The sequence below is a fragment of the Cryptotermes secundus genome, unplaced genomic scaffold, assembly GCF_002891405.2.
Source record: "Cryptotermes secundus unplaced genomic scaffold, Csec_1.0 scaffold151, whole genome shotgun sequence".
Classification (NCBI taxonomy): Eukaryota; Metazoa; Arthropoda; class Insecta; order Blattodea; family Kalotermitidae; genus Cryptotermes; species Cryptotermes secundus.
The window spans coordinates 97644-125116 of record NW_019744408.1 but is presented as its reverse complement, the minus strand read 5'-3'; the positions used below and the strand labels follow the sequence as shown (position 1 = coordinate 125116).

The following is a 27473-nucleotide window of genomic DNA, read 5'->3' as shown; positions in this document are numbered from 1 at the left end:
TACCTCAACACCCCCATATGTCTACATGGCATAGAGCTTAATGAATTAAGCACAGGAACAACTTTACATTTTGCCTTGAAGCTGTCTTCCAACTTCCCTTTTGTGGGCGTCGATGCACCTGTGGGCCCTTGCAGTTTTGTGCTGGGGTTGGAGGCTAGTTGCGGTGGAATGTTCGTACCCTGACGGCAGCCCGTCCTTCCACTGTGCCACTGTAGTGGCATTCGTCCTTTAGCTCTGGCCAGAAGCGGTTGTGTGCTTCGCGTACGGGCGCGTGTGACTCGCGTGGAACTATAAATCGAAGGATTGGTAATGCCTCCACGTGTCAGTGAAGTTGCACTGTCCTCACTAATTTGTTCTTATTTTGTGTGATTTACATTGAAAGTTCTAAAAAATTCGGTGACTATGTCACGTGTTCCAGCGCCGTTATTTCACACTTGTAATTTCGAACATAAAATGACGCCTGTTAGTGAGTAGAATATTAAGTAGCATTTAAATTTATTCATGTGTAATAAGATGAATCTTACGTCTAACATATGGACATCACGTGTGTCCGTCAACGCAGTTTATATGGCCTGCTTAATTGGTGAGTACAAAGTATTTCTTTCTAATTTTATCTAATTTACTTTCAGACATGTATTTCAAAGTATATCATTTTTTAGATCTGTCTCGTTTGGAGCTGGTATAGCAACACAACGTATAGTATAAATATTTTGTTTATGGACATCCATAGTCCTGTTTTTATTTGAAACACAACGTTTCGGAGACTGGGTTCTGTCTCCGTCTTCAGATAACCTACTCAATTGGGCCTAATCGATAGAGCTGTCTCCGGACACCTGCACCGACACATGATAAGGTATACAAAGCAAGCACAGCACAAAACATCTGCGAGAGTTAAGACAAAACATTAAAAAATGAAGACAGGCCGGTGGATGATGTCCAGAAACATAATAATTATATGAATGTACCTCCATCACAAAATTTTACAACTTATTTACAATGCATAGCTATATGTATTTTGTATTATACGACGCTGTCAGTATGTGAGATTATATAACTTTGAATGGTAGGGCGATTGGTCAAAAATTAATTGAATAATGTTTTGGAATGATTGAGGTACCATTCCAGAATTTACCTGGAGGGACTGAGGAAAATCACTGAAACCAGTGAGAACAGCCGATATCTCGGCCAATATGTAAATAGAGTGCCCCCCCAAACACATTTCTAGGTCGTTAACCCTACCTTAGCCTGGTCGGTACACGCAGTAGCCTATTATAATAATGTAGTGTAACATGCTACAGAATGATGCGCCAAGGCCGATGATTGACGTCAACTCCCACGAATAGCACCCACAAATAACCAACCATAAACACTCTTCTTTATATACAAATACGTGTATATTTCACATATCTACGAGTATATCAAAATATTGTCACGTGTTGGGTATGTCACGCGACAAATAACTTTACGTGGGTCTCGGATTTAGCGAATCGTTATTGAACATTCACTCTTACACGCCGTACAATTATTATCACTTGCAATATCACTTGACTTCTGGCCCAATACTCCAATGCGACTTCTCAACTATCCTTGACCGCGGTTGGATCGCATCTGTCTCTGGCGGCGGCTATCCCAAGATTGTCTCGTTCTCAATACTCACTGCTCTGTACGTGACGTAAGCTCTGCTTATATAGGGGTTATGCGAACCGGATACCAGACATAATTTGTCGCGGGTCCGTTACCGCTGTTCAGGCAGTCCGTTGTTACGGGAACGCTCCTTATAGATTACACCGGTAATGTGTTTCGTCTCATCTGTTGTTACTCAACGACAATTCGTTGCTACGATTTGTCGCTGCGGGAACTCCCCAGTTTCCAAGTATTCGTTGTCGTCGAAGTGTCCGCTCCGATTGTAGCGGTTGTCACGGTGATGGACGTAAGGTAACGCGTCACAATATTATCAATACTCATTGTCATAGACACGATACACTGAGACAGAAGAGAGCTCATTCGCTCATGTCCTACTAGATAAGTAACGTTCATGCAAGGTGTTAACGCTGGACAATAGGTTGCTATGGTAACCCGAAATTGGGTAATGACAATGACAAACCTCATGCTTTCAAAACTGTTTTGTTTTATGTAGGATATATTTAAATGCATTTCTCTCTTATTAAAATATAGGTAAAGGTAAGGTTGTCCCTATGCTTAACTAATTAAGCACTGCGCCATGAAGACGTATTTGGAAGTGGAACCACGTATTCTTGACCTCGGCACCAGACGCAGATGAGTCGTTAGCTTCACGCCCCGACCGCTTTACCCCCAGGAAATGGCTGTGGTACCCGTTGGATAGGAAACCGTATGGGCTATAGAACCGATCTAAACATTGTCGAGAAGAGGTATATTTCTGGTGCTTCCGGGAATCGAAACCCTTCTCGTCTGTCGTAGAACCCATAAACTTAGTCACTGTACTGACTGAGATATCCTGATGCAGACAAAATGCTATTATAATCCTAGTAGGAATGATTCGTAGTATTTTGGAAATTTACTGTGAAGCAGGATACATCGTCCGAACGTTCAAACATTAAACTACAACTGTGAATGTTTGTTTTACCTTTTGGAGGCGTTTGCTACAGGCGCTGTTAGTAACTCCATTCGCATCTGATTTGTACTGCAGTCCAGTCCATGCGAACGTTCACAGTGGCCGCGCGGTCTAAGCCACGGACTGTCTTCGCTCGCTCGAGCCTTGGGAGCGCAGGTTCGAATCCCACTCAATGAATAGATATCTGTTTGCGTTTATTTTGTGTTTCTGATGCCCTATGTGTAGGTAGTGGCCTCGTGACGGGCTGATCCCCAATCCAAGGAGTCCTATCGACTGTGTATAGGATTAAGAAACCGAAAAGAAGGCAAAGACCCAACAAAAAGGACTGTAGAGCCATAGATAAATGGAACTTATACTTTGCATAACAACCAATTTCACAGATCTGTCTGTAAAATGCGTAGATGAATGGCGTAGAAGGGACGAACAAATATTTGATCATGTGTCCCGACGGGGCCTGAAACCAAGAATGACTGTGCTGGCGAGGGCCAGCAACAATGCTTTGCTATGTGCTTTTGCTTACTAGAGCAATGTGTCCCTCCACTGCGTTCAAGCATTAAGAGTCGTCCTGTTCGTCTCATAACGAAGCACTGGTTTTAAAAGATGGACAAATCCTAAAAATTTCTGAACATAACATACTGTGACTTACCGATCCAGTGCTAGGCAACGACTCGATAAACACGTTCCCACGGAGAGATTCTTGTCAAGCAGCCGTTACTGGTTAATGCGTACAACAATATGCGACAATAAAAACTATACATTGCTGCGTATCGGACCACCAACCACGCGGCTATAACAATACGCGACAAGAATGTTTTCTATGTTGCCCGTGCCGAGACTGTTTGCTAGGTAACTGTGTGTTAACATGCCTCTACAACAATAGAGGGGCTGTTTTCTGTGCTGCGTGGTCCGTGCCGAGACTTTTTAAGGGAGACAGTTAATCGTAGGAGGCGACGAATTGGGAAGTGTCAAATCTGATACAGTAAAATATGGTCGTGAGTCCCAAGGGACTCGGACTCGATAAAGATTACGCTGACAAGGGCCAGCGGCATATATCGACACCAAGACTTACTGACTGACTGAATGTCAGTAGCAATATGACTTTGACTTCGACTTTGAGAATCAGTTGTCGGTAGGAGATAGCCACGGGAAGTCAGTAGTTGGAGAAGAATTAGAAGTCCCTGTCAAGACTTAGTATGTGATTAGAAGATTTAGTCACAGTGAGACTGTTTTAATTCCGTTACCAGGATATGATTAGTGAAGGCGGAGAATCCTAGTGCGTGTGTAACGGTGAACTGTAAATTGTGTAATTAAGCGATGTCGTTATGTTGTTTGTATGACTTGTGTGAATAAGGTGTCAATAAATCCAATCATCGAATCCAGAACCCGTTATTTTTAGTCACGGAATCCCGGACACAAAAACAAACACCAGGATATGCAGAACATTAATTTGTCATTTGTTTTGTATGGGTGTGAAACGTTGTCTCATAAGGGGACATACATTATAGATGAGGAATACAATCCTCCGGAGTGTGACGTCATACAGTTCGATGTCCACAAAGATCGTATTACTCATGGTCACCGCTGTGAGAAACTCAGATACTCGAAAACAAAGCTGTCAGGGAAATATTTTGAGTTAAGGAGGAGGAAACCGGTGAACAATTTTTGGTGTTACTTGACGAGGGACTCCGTGATTTGTACAGGTCACATACATGGACGCCGCCAGAAGCCAAGGCAGGAAGAGCAGCTTCAGAATATCCTTATGAAGTTAGCTGTTTAAGGATAATTTTATTGACAGCATAGTTTGATACATTTAAAAAAATATATTTTTTTTTCTTTGGAAATACAGTAGATGAAAATTTCCTCTCTTAGAAGGTCCCCCCCCCCCGAAAATCCAGGGGGGGGCATATGCCCTACTTGCCTTCCTTTCCGTCTCCTATGATCATGTATTGTTACTAGAGTGACGAAATTTAGAAAGTCTACTTTGGTTTGGTCATATGGCTAGAACTGGGATGTAAAGAATGCATTCATAATGTTTGTGGTGAAACTTCTTGAAAAAAAAAGTCCTCTTGTAGGATTGAGAAATAGAGGGTAGGATAATATTAAGATGGATCTTAGGGAGATGTGACGACAGGAGACAGATAGAACTTCCTCAGGATCGTGTCCAGTGGCGCGTTGTGGCATGAACGGTGTTTAATTTTGGGGGCTCTGCTATCAGAGGGTTAGACGTAACATATCCATGCAAGTGCATTGTAACCAGTCTCTGTTATCGCATATTCTCTCATAATCACATGCTGGGTCAAGATGGACGGTTCTAATTTTGATATCAGGTTTTGTTTGCCTTTGGCCATATGGACCATCAGCGTCATCAAAGCCGTAAGGATTGAGGGTTAGCACGTAGGTCCTTCATCTCATATTGTTTGGAAGTTGCTGCAAACAGAACTGTTCCGGTCGTATTTCCTCATACTTAGTCCCAGATCTTCGTGAATTCCTTGCAATTACGTCATCATCACGGATTAAGTACAGCACCTCGCGGTCAACGCTGCACCGTAAGGGACAGGTCGCGGCTTCAGGTTTCGGTCCCGTTTCCAAGTATCCTCAAGTTCTTGTGTTTTCCCCTCTGGTCATCCATTCAGACGCAAGAATAATGTTTGCATCTGTTCCATGACTGCTTCCTCTCACGTCCTTTACGATTCGTTATTCACCAATCTCCTTCTTCGACACTGTATAACGTCATGTATGATAGCGTCGTTAAATAAACCATAAATAATAAATCACGACCACATTTTAATGTGCTCTGGGGGCACGGAGCTTCTTCAGGACGAAGATGGAGGAGACAACTCGAAATACGAGGGAGAGTCAGTAAATAGGTCACAAATGGAAGTAAAACAGCGGTAATGGGCGTAATAGATTTTCTATGTGTATCACTAGGTAGCAGCACAGTCCAGCCTCATGACAGCCTAGGCAGCAGACGCGCATGCACATGTTCAGAGGCTGGTTTCTGTAGTCAAAATGGCGACCGTGCTTGAAGAGTGTATTACCGAAGGGCAGCGTTCTGTTGTGCTTTGTTTTGTGGGTAAAATGACTCAATGCAAAGGATATTCATAAAGAAATATTTTCTGTTTACGGTGGGAAGTGTTTGTCTCATAAAGTTGTCACTACTGGGTGGCAAAAGTTTCGCTGATGACGAAGAGGTTTAAACGGAGGTGCGAAAGTGGCTGAAACAGTCAAAAGACCTCTTTGCTGCGAGTTTCGACGCACTGGTAAAGCGATGGGACTAGGGTATCAATGTTGGTGAAGGATGTGTCGAGAAATAATTTTTTATTCAGTTTCGAATATCACATGTTTTACGTTTTATATCCATTTGTGATCTGTTTACTTACTGTCGCTCACATATTCAATAAATATTTGAGGACAGCGGGCAAATGGTGGTCCATCAACTTCGTCGTTAAGGCGGGTCTGCCAACCTCTTACTGCAAGAAACTAGACACTATTCGTGATGCCACCGGAATGGGTGTAAAGAAAACATTGGCGACACACAATAGCATGCTTATTTCTTACTGAGTCACATGCGCGGAATTACCCTAAGCGCGATACAGAAGTTACCGCTCTGCAATGCAGGTGGCGTCAACGTTTTCGGCCTCCGACTTGTGTCGGACTTGTGGAACCTCAGAGCGAGTCACTTACCAGAAATTTCAACTAAAATCTTCTTTATAACCACTTAACACGGACCACGCAGAAAACACAGACTCTATATTGTTGGAAAGGCGTGTTTACAGCGCCGTTGCATAGCAACGGAAGTTACTTGATGGTTGTTTGTGTATTCTTTGCCTAGCAATGAACGTCTCTTCTGACTTCAATATTCCACCTTTCGAGCGTCGTGATTCGAATCGGGAACCTTTCCAATAGAAGCGTGAAACACCTGAGTCAACGTCCTATGGTAATTCAGTATCCATTCATTTTCCATACCTTCCTACTTCTTCCTCCCTCTTCCTTCTCCGTTTTGTCCTCTTCCCAGTTAATGATCTCTTTTCATCTTCTTCAATTTCCTCTTCCGAGTTACTTTTACTTTCCTCCTCTTCTCTAACTGTCTCTTTCTCTCGTTTGTTGTTCCACTTCATCTCTTTTTCCTCCCATTTCTTCGCTTCGTGTCCTTTTCCTTCCTCATATTCTCCGTTACCCCTTTCCGTCCTAACCCACACAATTATCTGCTCGGGGTCTGAAAGAGCTAAAAATATAAACTGATAAAACAGCTGAATATCGACGTGAACATCTGTAATATCGATACAGAATTTCATACCGACTGATATCCCTAAAATAAATTGAAATACGGCCGAATAAGGCATGCAGTAACACTAAATATATTTGAAATTTTAATGTAAGGTAACAGGTAAAGCTATCCCTGTAATAGGCCGTGGACGCCCATAGGGTTGTGAGACGTCGAGGCTCCCAACATTTTCTAGGCAATTGGTTCACATATGGCGGTGAGATTGTCAGCCTTATGCGCTAGCCACCCTTATCCGCAGGAATATTCCTGGTACTCATTTCTGTTAGAGGTTCAGTCGACCACAGGGCCATAGTGAGGCTGGAAGGATTAAGTCAGCTGAAAAAATCCAGTGACTTCATCGGGAACTTAATCCGCAATTTTCCGGCTTGTAACATAGTGCCTCAACCAATTACGCTACCGCGTGTTCTGGGATTCTAATATAACTTACTTTAAGTGAGATGCTCGTTAGAATTCTGTTTGTACTTACTTAGCTGGGTGGAGCACTGTAATTCCGAAGGAATTGTGCTCAACAATACGTTAGTTCTCATTGTTGTGTGTGTGTGGACTGGAGATAAAAGCCATTCAGCCGAATGAAGGAACTTGGTGTTGTGAAAGGAAATTTCCAGCTCAGATATAGGAAACTGGTTTGCTACTTAATTTGAAAGACCATGTTTGCTGTCCCAGACGGCTGACGACAGGCCAATTGGTCTCAGTGGCTGACAGAAGAGGATAAACGAGAAGCAGACATTTTATCATCGAAGAGGTCGCCATGGAGCATTTACAGTTTCTGAATGAATCAGAATCACTGCATTTCTCTGAGAAATCAACAGGAAGTGACCAAAAAAAAAGGGCTGTGCATCGATTGACATGAGAAGAAGTTGCGTGAGAGCGGGAGATAACTTACTATGAAGGCTGTTAAAGATATCGACAGCTTTTGGAATTACGTATTTGCTGATGATATGGGTTCTTTATTTCGTATTGTTGTCTTGAAACAATGAAAAACATCAATAAGAACAATAATAGGTACTACTAACTCTCAAGCTGAGCATCGCTAGCCCGTGATTCGTCTTCAACAGGTACTAATTTCGAATGTTTGTGGGATACTAATTAAGGATTTCTCTCGTTTTCCGCTTGTTATACATTTCTGCCTCTCTTTCTGTTTGTTATATTCTATCTTTCTTCATTTTTCTTCCTATTGACCCACTTTTTTCTATCTATATTCTTTCTTTCTTTCTTTCACCTTTAACATTTTTCCATTTTTATTTCTTTCCTTTTGTTAGCTCCATATATTTTCATCTTCCTTAATTCATATTGTGACATGTAGACCAGTTGCTAGGCAATGACCGTGGAATAAGTAGATATACAACTGCCAATGCTAAAACTGCTCTGTAAACAAGCATGTTTCTATGGCAACAGTAGGACACAACAATAGTAAGAACCCCAATAAACACAAATATCAACAATGGCACAGAAGCAGAAGAACGGTGATTTCTGTGCAATCCGTGCCGAGATGTTTTAAGCAGGATAGTTAGTGAGAGTCAGTTGACTAGTTACTTAGTTGATGAGTAACTGAGTTAGTTAGTGAGTTAGTTAGAGAGTAGCTAGGGCTCAGTCCTTATGAGCTGTTGCTGTTAGAAGCTGGTCGCTGAGGCCGGGGACATTTCGCATACCCAGAGGAAGGTTAACATCCGATGTTGCAAGCCGACACCAAGCAACGGCTAGTGAAGGCGTGACTGTGGACACTAGTGTGTGTGTGTGTGTGTGTGTGTGTAATAGTGAAAAGTAAAGTGTAGTCACTTGTTGCATCAAACAGCCAAATAAAGCCAGTCATCAACCCAAAACCCCTTCTATAGTCACACTCCATGAAATCATGATAATTTGTTATGGTCGTCTTTCTTTTATCTTTCTTTCTTTTGACCTACACTTTTTCAAATTCTTTTCTGTCACTTTTATTCATATTTGTTCTTGTCGTGTCTCACTTTCGTGTTTCTTTCTTCAGTAAGTTTTCATTCAACTCTCTTTCAACTTTTTCTTTTCTTGTTTTCTCTCTCTAGGAACTAACATTATACAAACTTTTGTGTTGCATGAACACAGAAAATGTCAGGCTCAGATATGCCACGGCTATTTAGGTGAAATTTGCTGAAAGTTCTTTTTTTTAATTTGTAATCTTTTTTCACATCTCGGGGGTAAAGCGGCAGGGGCGTGAAGCTGACCTCTCACCTCTATGTAGTGCCGAGGTCAAGAATGATGGAATTATACCTCCACTCCCTTCACACGTCTTCATGACACGGTGCTTAATTAATTAAGCACAAGGACAGTTTTACCTTTTGTAACAATTCTTTTCAAAGTTGTGTTCTCCAACATTGAGCGGTAAGGCACACAGGCGAAATACTCATAGTTGATAGTAATTTGTATATGATTCTAACAACAGCTATGGAAATTCAAGCCATTAGAGGATGTATTCATGTCTACAGATGCATGAAAAGCTTTAAATATAAGAGGAAACTGGACTGAATCCGCATTTTCTTTTTAGGTACGGACTACGAGCACATTTCTATGTGAACATAGATGTCACCATGATGGGGGGGGGGGGTTTGAGCTCTTTTCCTAAATCGAATTGTATACCCAATTGATGCAGCAAGTAGCAGGAGACACTAGACAGGTTTTCAATTTGCTGACATAATTAAAGTGCACTGTAACTGACAGCTGTTGCGCCTGCGCGTCGTGTCCAGTGGTTGCAGGCTGGGGAGCCTCGCACTGCTGCAAGGCCAGTGAGGTTATGTGTACAGTGGGTACTCGTCTTTGTAATGTACTTCGCTATGTATTGTAGTCCCACACTCATGTAACTAACTACATGGACCTTGAGAAGGCTCCATTCGCTGAGTTACTCAAGAATTTCCCAACATTTTACTGAACCCCAAGATTCATTAACGTAATTTGTTTCATTCTGGTCCGTCACACTAACAATATTATAAAAGATAAAATAACTCCGTCCATTGTGACTGTTGAAGTTTTTACTACTTCAATTCTTAACACCCTTACATGTTTCGGTCCCTATAAACCATCATCAGAGGGACATCGATGCTCTTTGGAAACTACTATTACAATGGGTGTTCTGAATGTTAAAATATATACAGATACAATGTTTGTAATGCACAATATATACAAAATCCAAAGTTTTCACAACTACAGCAGTTGTCTGGTATACTAAACTTTTTTAAAACTTTTGTTATTTAAGTTAAAATTTATAAATCAACTGGTTCGTGTCCCTTTTCTTATCGCCTCTCTTGACCGGGGCTAAACTCGTGCCGCCTGTCTTTCTTGAGAAGGAGGTTCTTTGATATCGTCCTGTGTTTGTTCGTGGCGTGCTGTGTTGTTTTTACTCATTTTACAACACAGCACCCCACCCCACGAACAAACACAGGATTGGAATGGTCAAGACAAAGAGGAGGAGAGGAGCAGGGCGTGTAGCATGCATAGGGAACAGAGAAATGAGTATAGGATTTTTAGCCTAATTTCCTTATTTTTAAAGACAAAAAGGGGGTTTATGAGATCGCCTTGATCTCTGTGTTTTGTGTGTTTCCCCCTTAATTTGTCCGATCTGTGTGGTAATGAAGGAAAGTAGGCGTTTAGTTCTTCAGAGAACTCATTGTTTCGTTTAAAAGGCTCAAGGCCTTGGGTACAGTTTGCTCGGGAAATATAGCATTCTGGTTTGTAACATACGTAACTGGTCCTAATATGACTGAGTAAAATCATGCGGATATTTTTTCTTTGTTCATTTTGCCGGTCTATCGATATCAAGATTATATACTGACAGTGGTAAGATAGTTTATGAATAACGAATTGGAAATTCAGTAAACCCTCGCTAATCCAGATTAAAGGGGGGTCATCTGGTTTAAACGATAATCCATATTAACGAAGGGAAGGATAGCTCTTAAATAAGAACAAAATTAGAATTCATATAAATAGAAAATTTAATAATATAGGCAATCCTGTTGAAAATAAATAATGAGGTATCACTCCAACAAATTCTGCCTCTGTCAGAAACTGAAATCCAGGGTCTCCCTCATCCAGCTCAAGCCAGTCTTGGATATTTTCTTGCGTGGTTTCAGTCTCTCCAGCTGCCCTCAACACCGTCTGAAAGTTTCTTGCTCTAACCACTGTTGCTCCTAAATCCAACGTGCCCTTAAAGTACGTAATCAACCATGAACAGAATTTTTAATTTTTCATATTTCCTAACTGCAACCGGATTAGCGAGGGTTTGCTGTAACATGGGGGCACGCGGTTGCGTATTTTTGAGGCACTATGCTACAATACAGAAGGTCACGGATTCGAGTCCCGATGAGGTGGATTTTTTTCAGTTGACCTAATCCTTGCAGCCGCATTATGACCCTGGGGTCGACTCAACCTCCAACAGAAATGAGTACCAGGAATCTTCCTGGGTGTAAAAGGCGGCCAGTGCGTAAGTCTGACAACCTCACTGCCATCTGTGAGCCGATTGTCTAGAAAATGTGGGAGCCTCGACGTTTCACAACCCTATGGGCCTTCATGGCCTCTTACAAGGATAATTTCCCTTAGCTTCCTGTAACATGGAATGAGACGGTCGTGACCCAACTGGGCCGCTTTCCTAGCATTTGTCTGGAGGGACTGAGAAAAACCACTAAAAGCGCTAGTCAGGATAGGTGGTGTGTAGCCTACGTGAGGCCGAGGAAGGCCATAGAATCAGTATGTGAGGTTGGAACAGGCTTGACTACAAGCACAATGAAGTGGAGAACAAGAAACAAGGAAGAGGAAAGTCTTCTCAATTTATTTTGATAGTTCCAAGAATTAAAATACGTAATTTGCAATTTGATTCTACTTGCACGTGTGTTCAATGTCATTGAATAAGTCCATACTGGATCCCAACGCCGTTGGCTCAGGCCAATGATCCGTGTAGATTCCACAATTATAGGAACATTATTCGAACCGAAGACCTCTCAGTGGCGTGCCTAGAGATAACCGCCAGACTTACATGCTCGGTAGTGCGCCGGTAAGCATCTCTCAGGCTGTACGGCGTCACGTCACTAGAAGACAACGATCTTTATGGCGAGAGCTGTGGGAAACTGAAATCAAGTTTTATGTGTTTCTCGAAGTAATTTAATCAGTGAAATGCAACGCATTTGCGAATAATTCCTGTCTTCTGGCCTTTCGCGTCTGCAGTTCAGTGTAGATATTTCATAACAAGAATGATCAAGTCAAGGAGGATGAGATGGGCAGGGCATTAGCACGAAAGGGGAAGAAAAGTAATGAATATAGAATATTGATGGGAAGGCCAGAAGGAAAGAGATCACAAGAAAGAACAGAGATATAGGTAGGTGGATAATATTAAAATTGATGGAGTGGTATGGACTGGATTCATCTGGCTCAGGATAGGTACCAGTGGAGGGCTCTTGTTAACACGATAATGAAACTTCGGGTTCTCGAGTAGCAACACAACTTTCGGCTTCTCAAGAAGGGCTCAGCCCCATGAAGTTAGTTTAGTGCAGTCTGTAGCTCCGGCTCTGAGGGTTCTACGCGTTTTTCTTTTTGCGGAACCCGAAGGTATGCATTAATATGCGATTAGCCACGAATATTTTAATTTTTCCGCGTGCCCACAAATAAGGACCCCCCTCACGGCTGTTGTTTCCTGTGCTGCAGTCCTGATGGATGAGTTAACCTTGCGAGCGCTTTAGAGCATAATTCAATGTTCAGGTCAGAATTTCTTCTGCCTTCGCTTCTGCAGGAGTCTGCATGTCTCTCGAATGGACACAGCGAGATAAGGAGGAGGCTTTTGGAATTAAAGTATAAGGGAAACAGAGCTATGAGACGACGAAGAACAAGATATTTCAGCCAGGTATTGGAAAAAAAAAATGAAAATGAGGGGGTAAACCTGGCAGTAAATCGAAAGGGAAATTTTATGGGAACATAGACAAGGTTGGAGACATTTCGTCTGTGGACCTGTATAAAACGGAAAAATGTTAGAGGAAGAAGGAGATTAGGCGCACTGCGTTTGTAAATGAGTGCGAGGAACATCTCCACATGCATTTACACTAACCGTTGCGTTGCACTGTCACAAGTTCGTCGTTTGTTGCAGGTCGAAGTTTCCGTAATTTTTTTAGTACAGTAAAATCTCGCTAATCCTAATCAAAGTGGGGGGTCTTCCGAATTAATGAAGAAAATGATAGACCTAAAAGTCGAAAAAGAAAAAATTTTAGAAAACAAATAAACGGAAAATGTAATAATATACTCACTGCTGATGAGAATAAGTAAACAAAAATATACGTGTAACTGCAGAAATTTCTTCCTCTCTCAGAAGCTGAAATTCAGGATCTCCTTCATTCAGCTGAAGCCAATCCTGGAAATTCTCTTGAGTGTTCAGTCTCTCCAGCTGCCCTCAGCACTGTCTGAATAATTCGCATGTCTATGAGTATTTTAAAGTACATACACAACTGTGAAGGGAATTTTTCATGTTTCTATCCGAATTATCCGACATTCTTGTTAACTGTAACCGGATTAACGAGGGTTTACTGTATCTCCTGGAGAACCTATGGATTGCGCCCTGAGAGATGCAGTAGATTCCTTATTCAGCGTTTCTTCACAACCAATAATACAAAATGAACTTTACCTTGCCGCATTCGACGTTATACAGTTCATCTGCGAGAATGTAACCCGATAAGGCGTCAAGAAATGGAAAACAAACAGGTAAAAAACCACAGAGGTCATCTGCATTTTTAGTTTATGGGGTCTCAAGCGGTTAGTCGCTGGCTTCCCACACCCCGGGTCTGGTTAAGTGGGATTTGTGGTGGACAAAGTGGCGCTGGGGCGGGTTTTCTCCGAGTACTTCGGTTTCCCCTGCCAATCTTCATTCCACAAAATTCTCCATCATAATCACCCGGGGCAGGTACAATAGGCCAATCATTGGCCGCCATGCCGAGCGGACCCAGTTGGACTCCACCCACCACTAAGCGAATTTTAATTAATTTAATTAAATTTTTTAGTTCATGGGGTTAGGTGAGACTGAGTCCACTTGGTACGCCGGCCACTATTTGGCCTACTGTACCAGCCCCGGATATTAGATAAGTATAGAGAAGTCGGTGGGATGAGAATTGGCAGGGGAAACTGAAGTGTTCGTAGAAAACCTACCCCAATGCCGCTTTGCCACCATAAATTCTGACAAAAACTGACAACCTGGGATCGAATCAGGTCGGCCGCGGTAGGAAGCCGGCAATTAACCGCATTTTCTTTGTACGTAAAGCTTTTAATAAAATTGCTTTAAGCTTTCCATTTCAAGTATTTTCGTGAATATTGCAATAGCAAAAAGTGTTCTTGAAGAAAGCAGTCTTCTGGGATTTGGCACCGTGTATATGTGGTGTTAACCGACGTTTCAGAAGAACGTATCGCCTCCATCTTCAGGGTAGAAGAAAAAATACTTTTTTTCTGCTTTTACCGGTTCTCACGGTCTCTTCGCTTGCAGATTTCTTATATTTTTTCTTCTACCCTGAAGATGGAGGCGATACGTTCCTCCGAAACGTCGGTTAACACCACATATACACGGTGCCAAATCCCAGAAGACTGCTTTCTTCATAGTCACCGCCGTGAAAGCCTCAAATCTTACAAAAAGTGTTCTTGTTACATTCCTAAGTTTGACATTATTGTCTCAGAACGAAGCCCGGGTGCAGCACCTGGGAACCGAAGGCGGTATCTCGGAGCAACCCTGGACTCTCCTGCCTCAATTATATCTGAATGGTTTCATGGTTTTCCATAGTTCCTCCTTCGGAAACCGCGACAGCCCTTAAAACTAGGCCACTACCACTTCAGTCTACATATTTCCCAATCCCCTATTCATTAATCATTTAATGGTTCGACTCTGTGATGTCAGAATTATTCATAACGCTGTTAAATAAGCAACAGATTATTAAATAAAATGTTACATTCCCTTTTACTCGAAAGCAAACTGTATTTGTGGTATTGATAATGGCTGTTTGGTCACAAAATCTTTCATGTACGACTATACCTTGCGAGGAAAATATCTCATTCGATGTCTCTATTAGTTCACTGTTTATTTTGCTTCGTTATGTAGAAGACTTGGCTTATGGACGTTCATTGTTACCTCTGTGTGTGTGTGTGTGTGTGTGTCCAATTCTGAATTAATTGTGAGATTTACAAAAAAAGGAAGAAAAATATTTTGAAGACGAAGTAGCAAGCAGCTAGCAGGTTATTGTTCTTCCTGCTCGCTTGGCTTATTCTTTTACCTTAATGATGGAGACAGTAAATTTCTTCGAAACATCTGTAATACTAGCCTGCACTGTCTCACATCCAAGAAATAATACTATTTTAATTATAGGCCTGCCTTATCTTGTTCGCGTTTGGAGTCTAGAACATCTTGTATCTTCCATTTTATATTCCACAAACAAAATGGTGTTTCCAGCACTCACGGAGTTCACCGAAGCATCTTATTCGCAATCAGTCACTCATGGAGCTGAGCCCTTCTTGAGAAGCCGCTAATTGTGCAGCTACTTAAAAACTTTCCAGCACTTTTGCGGAACCCAAAGGTTCATTACCGTGTTCACAAGAGCCCTCCACTGGTCCCTATCCTAAACCAGATAAATCAAGTTCATACCATCCCATCCTATCTAAGATCCATTTTAATATTGTCCACCCACCTAATTCTTGGTCTTCTCAGCGGCTTCTTTCCTTCTGGATTCCCCACCAATATCCTATATGTATTCCTCTTGTCCCCCATTCGTGCTACATGCCCCGCCCATCTCATCCTCTTTGACTTGATCATTCTAATTATACTAGGAGTAGAGTACAAGTTATGAAGCTCCTCTTTAAGCAGTTTTCTCCAACCTCCTGTCATTTTGTTTCTTCTTATTCTCAAAGTGCATAAAAGGGGGTTTTTCTTGCTGTAAATTCATGCAGTGTAGCATATATAATAAACATACAAGCAATAAAAATTAAAAATAAAATTGTCCATGTGCTTAATTAATTAAGCACCACGCTAAGAAAACGTAAGGGTGAGAGGAAGTACAGGGTGATTCTAAATTGTCGGGGTTTCCGTGGCCTATATTTTCAAACCGGAAACAACAAAATAAACACTGCTTACGGAATATGAAAGTGTAACTCAAAGGGTTTTATTTAGGGAGCATATAATTTCTTGACATGCATTTTCCTGGGCGCTGGGTTGGGCGTGAGGGGCAAATTCCGTGGCCTCCGCGCCCACCCGATATTACGCTTCGTGATTTCTTCCTGTAAGGATACTTTAAGGACATTGTTTACAAGGTCCCTGTGACCTCCCTCGATGAACTGAAGCTCAGAACTGTTGCTGTGATCGAAAGAGTTACACCGCAAACGCTGGAGAACACTGAATAACGCTTGGACACCTTACGTGCCATGAAAGGCGCGCATGCTGAAGCTGTTTAGTATTCTGCATCGTTGATTCTACAAGCAATAAAACTTTTTGAGATACATTTTCATATTTTATAAGCCGTTTTGTTTTCTTTTCTTTTCTTTGAAAATTATAGGCCACGGAAACCCCGACAATAATTTAAAATCACTGTGTTTAATTCCAACATTTTTGACCTCAACACTAGATGGAAGTGAGTGATAAGCTTCACGTCCTGGCCACGTTACCTCCTTGGAAAGAGCCCGCAGTACCCATTGGATATGAAGCTGGGTGTGTTCTGGAGCCGGTCTGAATGCTGTGGATTACAGACAAATTTCTTGCCTCTGCCAGGAATCGAACCCAAGCCGTCGAGCCCGTCACTATATCAACTGATCTTTCCCGGCTCCCTCGTATATCTAATTAAAATTAACTGCACTAGCACAAAGATATAATTTATTAGGGGTTATGCAAACGCATGTATCCGGAAGCCCAATTGGAATGCTCCCACGTGTCACTAACCTCTGATACCGGAGGGATGCACCAGAGAGAGAACGAAGCCAAGTCCCTTTCTATCTTCGCAACAGAGCAGAAACATCTGTCCTTGGTGTCCATTGGTGAATCTGGTGCCAGGAGTCGCCGGGGATACCCCGAGAGAGAGAGAGAGAGAGAGAGCGAGAGAGAAGCGATACATCACTCTTGCATTCACACGTCTTGGAGGCCTCTAACAGGGCACACAGGAAGGATGAATGATGGGGCCGCCACCAGGACACCCAAAACATTTTTCTAAAAAGCAACGATGCTAATCAAGCTGCCATATAAAGGGGCCAGCATTTGTTAGACGTGGATATGGGGTCATGGGGGGGGACACCAAAAGCAGCAGAAGAATATTTCGTGAATAAGTAATCAATTCTCGCAGCAATGCATTTCCTAATTACCGTGCGAAAACAACAGGGTGGTTCGTAATACGATTTCCCTCAGTCCTAAACTTACGAGAAAAGTTTTTGTTGAAGAGTACTGTATTACCGTATAGTCTGGTATTATGGAGTGGCATCAAGAATTAATTGTGTTATACGAACGGTTTAAAAGGTGTTGACTGAAAGGATAACTTGCTTTGTGATTTACATAATGTGTAAACATGAAAATTTGTAGCATAAATTCCCGGCTGTCCGACTTGAGACTTGATTTTGTGGGGTTTTTTTTCTTGGCACTACAGCCCCAGTGGGCCTAGGCCTACCTCCATGAGGTTCTCCGTTCACTTCGGTTTTTCTAGATCTTACACATTCGGTAGGACTCCTTGGGCGGGTGATCAGCTCGTCGCAAGGCCTCTGCATGTACACAAACACAGAAAAACGCACACACACAAACTAAACATCCATGCCCTGAGTGGGATTCGAACCCACGATCCCGGTTTCCAAGCGAGCGAAGACAGTACATGCCTTAGACCGCTCAGCTACCGAGACCGGCCAATTTTGTTCTTACCTCCCCCAAAATATGCTTTAACGCTTTAATCTCCCTCTAAGCAGTTAAAATAAGTATTGAGCAGGTTCATTGGAACATGCTCACCACGACAAGTTCTCTTTCCTTTTCTATATGTAAACCACAAAATGTACTTATTATCCACACTTAATGGATAGATTGTATAATTATTGGAGTTAAAAAAAAATCTCCCTAAAAATAAGGCAGCGCATTTACGAGAGAACCATGAGTACCGGGAAGAACTAATCTGTCGGTCGGTATAAGTTTCTGCTGATACTCGCCAGCACAGTCAATCTTAGTTCCGAATCCCACTGGAGTTATGACCACATTTTACTGTCTCATGACTCTAGAATCCGATCGACTCCTGTGCCTGGAGAAGAAGTAATCGCCTACTTTCGTTATGTCGGGTAAATTGCTGCTGGCTGGTCCTCGCCAGCACAGCCATCCTTTGTTGCGATTCCCGCTGTGCTCATAACCATATATTCATCTGTCGCGTCTTAGAACACTGAAACGTTCGTTTCAGGACGTACTGAGTATCTGATACGACACGGACCACTTAGAAAACACATAGTCCAAAGTTCTTGTATTAATACATGTTTATCCCTTACCTCGAGAACTTGTTTACCGAGTCGTCGCCTAGCGACGTTGGGGGGGGGGGGACACAGCAATGTGATCTCGTAAGCCCCCTTTTTACTTTTTCAAAATAAGGTAAGTAGACTAGAAATAGATTTGAGGTTCTCACAGCCATGACTGTCAAGAATATTGTGATTCCCTGTAGTCTGGTAGATGTCCACAGAGATTTCGGAGGAAGGTACTGTCTCCATCTTCAGGGTCGGAGAGTAAACCAAGCAAGAAACACAATGGCGATATGTTCCTCCGAAACGTCGGGTTGTCTCCGAACTGCACGAAGTTACAGTCCGACAGGGCACCTACAATCCCAGTCATTGTTATTGACCTTCGGAGTTTTACTGAACTTCCGGTTTCTCTTGACCTTGGCCTATTCTTGGCGATGGCCCATTTAACGGCCCAGCCTTTTCGGGGAAGGGAGGCACGAAAGGATATTTAGCAGCGCAGTCCCTTAGTTTTGGCCAAAGAATGCCAAATGCTTTGCCTCCTTCATGGGGGCTCTGTTTGTTTACGATATGTTTTAAAGCATACGAGAGATCAGTACTGCTATGTGTTCTCTTTCCCCTAGTATTTTTGGTCTCCTTATCTGTCTCCTTATTCGTATTGCCATGGAAACACTGACTCCTCTCCTCTCCTCTCCTTCAGATCCATATATTCACAGAACAATGTAACCGTTAACAGTACTGGAAGATATTAGACACGAGTTTAGGTAAAGCTATCCCTGTAACAGGCCGTGAAGGCCCATAGGGTTCTGAGGCGTTGAGGCTCCCACATTTTCTAGACAGTCGGCTCATAGATGGCAGTAAGGTTGTCAGCCTTGCTCGCCAGCCGCCCCTTACTCTCAGGAAGATATCTGGTACTCATTATTTTTAGAGACTGAGTCGACCCCAGGGCCATTGTGCGGCTGGAAGGACTACGTAAATTGAAAAAAAAAAAAATCCACCTCATCTGGACTCGAACCCGCGAGCGTCCGGCTTGTAGCATAGTGCCTCAACCAACTACACTACCGCATGTTCACGTGATACGGGTATATAACAAGCTAAAGTAAATACTGCTTTTAGACGAATATAACAGAATTCAACTACAATCGAAGGGTCTCAAGAGCCAGAGACTCAGAACCTAAGGATCTAGACGCCACAAAGTTGAGACAGTCTGTACAATTTGTCTGTCTGGTACGAGCTTCTTGTTTCAATTCGGAAGCTGTTGAGTCCTTTAGAGGGAATTTTACTAATCTGCAGACAAAAGAAGAGAAATAAATTGGCAGTATATCTGAAATTTTCAGAAAATATTTGGCAGTCTATCTCAGCGAACTGTAGGCAGACGTCCGAAGCCCCAGTGCAAAGCTACAGCATTTCACCACCTGCTACTGAAGTCTGAAATGTCTCCTTGCTCGGGCAACACCGTGGAAGGCGTCGTAAAAACATTCGTGAATTTTCCTGACCGTCACGTGTATGAGTGATTATGGATGGAGTTTTGTTTGGAGACTGGATTTATTGCCCATTTACAGATCGCGACTACAAGTACCTGTAACATTGTCACTAATCTCCACACACTCTACAAATCACTAAAGCACACGCTAAGCCTTCTCAGTCTGCTTTAACTAGTCGTTTCACAGTAACGGGATATTCTTCAGCTTCTGTGCTCACGTCATTACTGTACGGCGAATATCCCACAACTCTGGACTCTTGCTACAATCGTCCTCCTAAAAACATTTGGGCACGGACAACGTAGAAAACACCGTTTCCAACAGTTCCTCTATTGTTGCGCGTGGACAGTCTGCCGTGGGAATTTGTTTCTTTCGGGTCTGCCACCTAGTAACGGGTCTAGACGCTACGGTACGTAAGGAACAACGCGGCTTCTCAGCGTCTTCAAGCTTGATAGCCCTCATATAATTTAGGACAACCTGCCCCCCCCCCCAACGTTTAGGACAGAATTTAACTATCTACTTGGAAATTAAAAAGTCATAAACCGATAAAGTGCCTTAATAATGATACGGGATTCCTTATCGACTGACATTCCTGTTTATATGAGGAGACTAAACTGTTGGGCAGGACAACTGCCCTTGTTCCATGTATGTGTAAAATAAATCTAAAGACGTCCCCGTGCTGAAGTAAGCTCTTAAATTTCGTAATAAATTAATCTGAGTGGCCCCATTCGTGGCCCAACCGCTTTACCCCCGTGGAAAGAACCTCGAATTCCCTTTGGTTAGAAGGCTGAGGGGGTGCTAGAGCTGGTCTGGACGCTGCAGAGAAGAAAAGCTCTTGCCCCTCCAAGGAACTTAACTCCAATTTCAGTGAGGCCGTCTACACAACAATATTTCCAAAATGAAGACAAAAATAAATACTGACGTATCAACATTTGTTTTATTATTCTTTTTTCTACACAGGTGTTGCGCTATATGTTTCGACCTTTCCTAAGTCATCATCAGGAGAGTCACAAGAATATCCATCCAAGTTCTTGAATTGAATTTCCTTAAAGTGGATCCATATTTTACAGTTTGACGTTTTCAATAGTAAACACAACTTTGTAAAATGTAGCCTATCAATGCACCAGAAAACTCTGGTAATATACGGTTTGCAGGGTGAAAATAACGTAGTCTGTGATTTATTTGCACTTATCTAGGCATTCAGAGCAAAGTTGATACTTCTGGAAAGCCAAGTGAAAAATTGTATCTTTGTTCATATGCTATACTGTGCAGAGTTGCATAAAAAGGGTGAAGCAGAATTTCCTTCTTCGTTTGCAAATTTAGTTATTTCAGATTTGAAAGAACAATTTCGGAAGCGATTTGCTGATTTGGATTCCAGTGCTCAGGAAATTCGATTGTTTCAAAATCCGTTTGACTGTGATGCTGCAGATGTCCCAAGTCAAATCCAAATGGAAATTGTTGAACTTCAGGAAAATTATCATATTAAAGACAAATACAAGGAGGGAAATTTGATCGAATTTTATAAATTTCTTAACTCTGAGCAATTTCCAAATTTAAAGAAATTTGCTTGTAAATTTATCTCCAGTTTTTGGGACGACATATCTGTGTGAACAAACTTTTTTCCAAATGAAGTACATCAAGTCGAAATACAGGGCAAATTTATCCGATGAACATTTAAAGTCGCTACTCGTGATTAGCGTTTCAGAATTTGAACCTCAATTTAATCAGATTTTAAGAATGCAAAAGAGTTCCATCATTCACATTAATTGTTTTATTATAATTTGCGATGAAAATATGAGCATTTGCTGCTACTGTCTGTTGTCATTAATATACGATAATTTATTCTCACGTACTTTGTATTTAGTTTATGAAATTCTGTGCTTTCAGAAAACTCATATTAATTTCTCATTTTATCCGGCCCGTTGAAAGTGCTGAATTACCTAATGAACCCGTGGTTCGAAAAGTTTGGGGACGGTGTACACTGTAGACGGTCCCATTTACGCAATTACCTCGTTGGTCATGTTCGTAGGCTAGTTGCTTTACCGGCTGAGCCAGTGCAACGCTCTCCGAAACGCATCAGATGTCAATGAAAGCCAGAATTTTTTTAGTCTCTCAGCCACTATTCACCTGCCATGTCCTGATTTCAGGCTTTGCTTGTGGGCTGCTGGGCAGAGGGGAGCCCACACTCATCAATTCCATTCCTGGAGACGCCGGCGACGGGCGGTGTGAGCGTCTTGAAGGGGAAGTCGCTAGAGCCGACCGAGACACGATAGCGGAAGACCCGCCCAGACTCACCGGAAGATGGGTCTCCGAGGGGTAAGTCATTTATTAACCAACCTGTGACTGAAAGTAAGCAATAATATCTTAAACCATTTTATGGTAAACATAGAAGTCTGTCGTTAAGGTTAAGTTAATTTGGTATAATGCCTTGTTAGTCTACTTCCCTTAAAGACAAAAAAAAAGCAAAGCTATCCCTGTAACAGGCCGTGGAGGCCCATAAGGTTGTGAGACGTCGAGGCTCCCACATTTTCTCTAGACAATCGGCTTACAGATGGCGGTGAGGTTGTCAGTCTTCCTTGTACTCATTTCTGTTAGAGGCTGAGTCCACTCCTGGGCCATTGTGAGGCTAGAAGGATTAGGTCAATTAAAAATTCCAGTGAACTCATCGGAATGGAACCCTCTACCTTCCGGCTTGTAGCATAGTGCCTCAACCAACTACGCTACCGCATGCCCCGAAACTACTAACCTTATATCAAAAATAGAAGGAGGCTTATGAAATCACCTTGCTGCCTGTGTGTCTGTGTCTCCCTCCTAACAACAGCTTGAGACGAGCAGCCCTAAGATGGGAGCGGGTGGAAAATCGAGGTAGCATGTACCTGTCTGGATTTATATGCGGAAAATTACGAATCCGACTATCATAGTAGCAGCACTGCTAAGATTTCTCTTGTCTTTCTCCAGTTTCTGCAGTCAAGTAGCATGCCGTTGCCATCAAATAGGCCAGGGCAGCGTTCAGAATTCTTACTTTCATGCCATTCATGAATATTTCCTCATAATTCTGGAATCCGTAGGATTTATGCGATTTAGCTAACGTCATTTGTGCAAAAATGTGGACTTGTTCAGTGAAGTTGCTTCTGCTCCAGCTCTACGGGTCGAAATCGAATTGCAGTTTGCAGGCCTGAATTTTATTCTTTACTATTGTCGAGTTAAATCCAGGAAGCAGTGATTCTCCATATTAATTTTCTCCACTTCATGTTACAGGCAATCAAGCCTGTTCCGACCTCACAAACAAATTCCACGGTCTGCTTCGGTGACGTCGTTCTTTTGGTTTACACTGTATAACCTGTATCGTTGTTGTTTCACCAACAATTGTATCAAGTTTTGTCTAAGTTCATTTTTATTTTGTACTGACTTCATTATCAGACCTTTCCTGGTAACTTCATGCCTTACATGGTCTTGTCTTGTCCGGCTTGTAATTGTCCTTACACATCTCCTCTGTTGATATATTTTACTTCAGGTATCCCAAGTTTCAAAATTTGGCAGTGATCTCGTTTTATAAAATTGCAGCTGTGTTTCCTACCATGATTTAGAATTTAAGGTTCTTCTAAAGGTGCCACATATTCTCTGAGCATGTCTCGATTGTATACGTGTTCCGTGAATATTACCAGTTTAGAGTGAGATGCATCTAGCGTCCATTTTGTTGTTCGTAACGGCGTCCATTTTAGTTGTTACAAGCACAAAATAAGCATGAAGAATTGTATACTCTGTATTATACTCTGTAGTATATTCCTGTAGTCCGCTGGAAGTCAACTGACGTTTCAGAGGACACGTCGCCTCCATCTTCAAGGTCGAAGAATAAGTTAATGAAGAAACTAACATGAGGCAGGTGTAACCGGTCATTACCTACCGGCCTAAATTTCTGAAGTTTATATTTGTTACTTAGTACCAATTTTATACTAGACGTAACTTATGCCCAGTCTTCCATTAACTGTTCTAAGAATTCGCACTGAGGACTGTACAGATAAGGGCTGCGAGAAATGGTATGCGAATGATTACTTATCCCACTGCCAGTCTGCTGAAAGGAACTTCCAGAACGTTCTCGGACTAAGAAACCGTAGAAGTAACTTCGAGAAGCTTCCAGAATGATCTGGAAACAGAAAGTACTGGATGTTACGTCATCTCACAGTATTTAAAGTGGTTGATCCCCGGATGACAGACAGAGAAGCAGCTCTCCGTAACTCAGTGCGTGAACGTGTAGATTCGGTGAGACATGAGGCTGGGAGACTGACGTACATCTTCTGCCGTACTGTAACGTAGTGCTGTGTAGAAACTGCAACTGAATTCGCAAGTGGCCGCTGCTTGTAACTGTGTAGTGCTGTTAATAATGAGTGTGTTATTAACATGGAGTTGTGATCCAGAGATTTCTTCACCAAGAAATCCTCATTCGTCGGAGCAAGGCACGTTAAGCCCTGAGGAAAGAATCTCATTGCTCAACCCAGAACATTATCCCATTTCTACCCCTAGCACCTCGACGTGGTTCCCAAACCACGCAACGGCGCCCTATAAATTACGAAGATGCAGAAGGACGGCCAACGCGACGATTGCACGAAGCCCCCAATAAAAGAACTCTCAAACAGGTTAGTACCTGTTTCATGCTGGTTTCTTACTTGGCTTTTTCTTCGACCCTGAAGATGAAGGCGTCAGTTGACTTTCAACAGACTGCAAGGCTCTATGTCCCAGAACACAGTGCTCGCCATAACAACCGGTGTGAAAACTTCAGATCATAAAGGGAGCCTTCAGGAATTTATCTGCGGGGGTGGCGGTGGGTTCCTCAAGGCGTCAGCGAGCCAGAAAACTTCTCTTACAAAGTTACGTTTAAGTCGCTTATGAGGTTATTTTCAGCCCACTAATTGCCATATTGTATTCAAGATAGAAGAATTATTTTTAAACGGCGATTATAATATTTGACACTTTTTATTTATTTCATTTTTTATTTTTCCAATAAAAATCCAAGCGAGTCACACGTCTGGATGCCCTTCCCGCCGGTTCCCATGGCAACCAACTAGGATACACCACTAAGTAAAATGGACTTGGCGATCTTGGTTTGATTCCGTGAAAGGATAGAGAATCCTCTCTTCTCCGTTACTTTTACACCGACTCGGGAACAGCCTAGTCACTTATCCAATGGGTATTGGGGATAAAACGACCGGAATGTGAAGCTGATTTTTACTTCCACTTTGTATCTTTGGTGGTACATAGTAGCGTAGTTGGTTGAGGTACCGTGCTACAAGCCGGAAGGTCGCGGGTTCAATTCTCGTTGAGATCATTGGAATTTTCCTTTAACTTAATCCTTCCAGCCACACAATAGTCCTTGGGTCGACTCATTCTCTAACAGAAATGACTACCAGGAAACTTCCTGGAGGTAAAGGGCGGCTGGCGCCTAAGGATGACAGCTTCACGGCTATCTGTGAGCCGATTGTCTAGAAAATATGGGAGCCTCGACGTCTCACAAATCTATGGGCCTCCACGGTCCTGTTATAGGGATAGCTCTACCTTTACCTTATATCTGTGTGGACCTTCGAGCATACGTGCACTAAAATTTTATTCTAGCGTGCGCCTGCGTGCTCATACGTAATTTTGGTTTTACCAAATCACTCATGAATACGAATTACATATTCTTTTGTCTGTATTCAAATTGCTATATTTATTTCTCATGCACATAATCGCAGCCACCATTTTGTCACTAACAGTTCGGCTTGCTGAAGTTGATAATAATATAGATAATGAATGGCAGAATCATGACGTAAGGCTAGCAAACAGATCCTTTGAATGTGTGGCACAGTTCGGATATTTGAGAACAACACCAACAAATCCAAATTTAATTCGTGACGAAATCAAGACCAGACTCAATTCGGGTAATGCTTGCTACATTCAGTACAGAACCTTTTGTCTTCTTGTCTGTTGCGTAAAGAAGGTAAAAATTATAACATATAAAACTATAATTTTGTCTATAGTTTTGTATGGGCGTGAATCTTGGTTTCTGCATCAAGGGAGGAACACAGGCTGAGGGTGTTTGAGAACAGGGTGTTGAGGGGATTATTTTGACCTAAGAAGTATCAAATAATAGGAGGCTGGCCATTGACTGACTAGCCATGTTTGACCACCACTGGCTACTACACGTTATCACAGGCTAGTACTCACTTCCGACTCAGAACTAACGGAAAGTCAGTTCAAAGTCAAAGTCATGTTAGGGCCTAAGTTCAGTCGGCCTTGGCTTGGTATCAAGGACCCATCTGAGGCAGAAGACAGGATTTTTATTACTGCCAGACAGTTGCAGGTTTGTTGATGTGGGGCGCCCTCTCTGACGAGAGGACGGGTCTGTCGTTTACAATTGCTGTTGGTCCTCGCCAGCACAGTCATTCTCGGGTCGGAGCCCCGCGGGACTCGTGACCACATTTTACTCTCTCAGATTCCAGACTTTCCCAACTTGAAGGGCCATGTCCCCGTATTTATATCCCTTTTTAACAGGGTGGCCCAGTTATACCCCAGGCACTGGGTCCCTTTTCGTCGGCTTCTACGACTCACAGGGCTGTGGTAGATGTATTCGAAACCGCTCCCAAACGGATAGAGCGCTAACTGAAAGCTCCAATTACTTCTCCTTATATAACCTCAGCAAGGACCGCACAGAAAACACCGCTTCCAACATTTCCTCTACTTTCGTTTGTGTATCCGTAGCTGCGATTACGTGATTTTATTTTCGTGGAAACGTGTTTACAGAGGCATTGCCTAGTAAGGGCCGTCTCTTCTGGCTCCAAAACTCCTGCTTAGAGCAGACACGTCACATTATTTTACTGTCTCATGATTCTGGGAGTACTGAAACCACTAAACCCTGAATCTATTTCAGGTTATATGCTCTCTGCCTTCTGGGCTTTAATTCTGATATGTTGCAGATAAACTGAGCGGTATGAACGTTGTAACGTGCACAGGACATGTCTGGTATGCGAGCTATGCGATCCGGTTAAAGACGCGAGGCGGACAATGCGATAGATGTGTTGTGTCTCCAAGTGGACCTACATGACTCACGAGTGCAGTTTCGTGCAGTACACCCTGTGCGCAGCTGGCGATCGGAATTGTGCTCTTGTTGCTTGATGGGCGATTACCCGCGTGGAATTCACAATGCCACACATCTCAAGATGATATTGTCACCGTGCCTCGGCTGCACGGTAGGCAGCAGGTCTTGTCCCGGGTCTCAACAGGTCTTGCTCCTGGAGGCAGGGAGAACACTGATGCTACACTAAGATTACAGTTGCACTTAAAATTGTTATTTATTGAACACTAAAATATCAGGTACACTGCTTAAATCCGTTTTAATATTGTAGTTTCTATGTTAGTTGTACTCCACACTGTTAAATAATTTAAAATTGAGCCCAAGTGACGCAGGTTCACGTCCGCTCAAGCTAAACCCAGAGCCCCATGCAAAGGATCTGCCCTGAAGCAACCAGCTTCTTAGAACCTCAGCTTCCAACAATATTTGCCTCCTTCAAACATATCTTATTGGCCCAGGTCAAAAACTAGGAAGTCTCCAAAATGTTTGTATTTCCCAATCAAATGAATTTGCTGAACGATTTTAGCTCTTAAAACACCAACAGCATTTTTGACAATTGGTTGATGTACAATAAGCTCAGAA

The 27473-nt window shown here is 42.5% G+C and overlaps 1 protein-coding gene across 3 annotated transcripts in view; it reads left to right on the top strand.

The window, feature by feature from the left end:
• The first annotated feature begins 245 nt into the window (after positions 1-245).
• Positions 246-27473, top strand: part of LOC111874687 (protein APCDD1-like) — a 110604-nt gene continuing 83376 nt past the window's right edge. Inside the window, exons 1-2 of one of the 3 annotated variants that reach the window (XM_023870395.2) lie at positions 246-583; positions 21937-22105. In XM_023870395.2, the coding sequence (XP_023726163.1) occupies positions 502-583; positions 21937-22105 (251 nt within the window). In that variant the 5' untranslated portion in view covers positions 246-501. Of the gene's footprint in view, positions 584-21936; positions 22106-27473 lie in introns of those variants that run through there. The other 2 variants (XM_033755559.1, XM_033755560.1) reach the window with 2 other exon arrangements.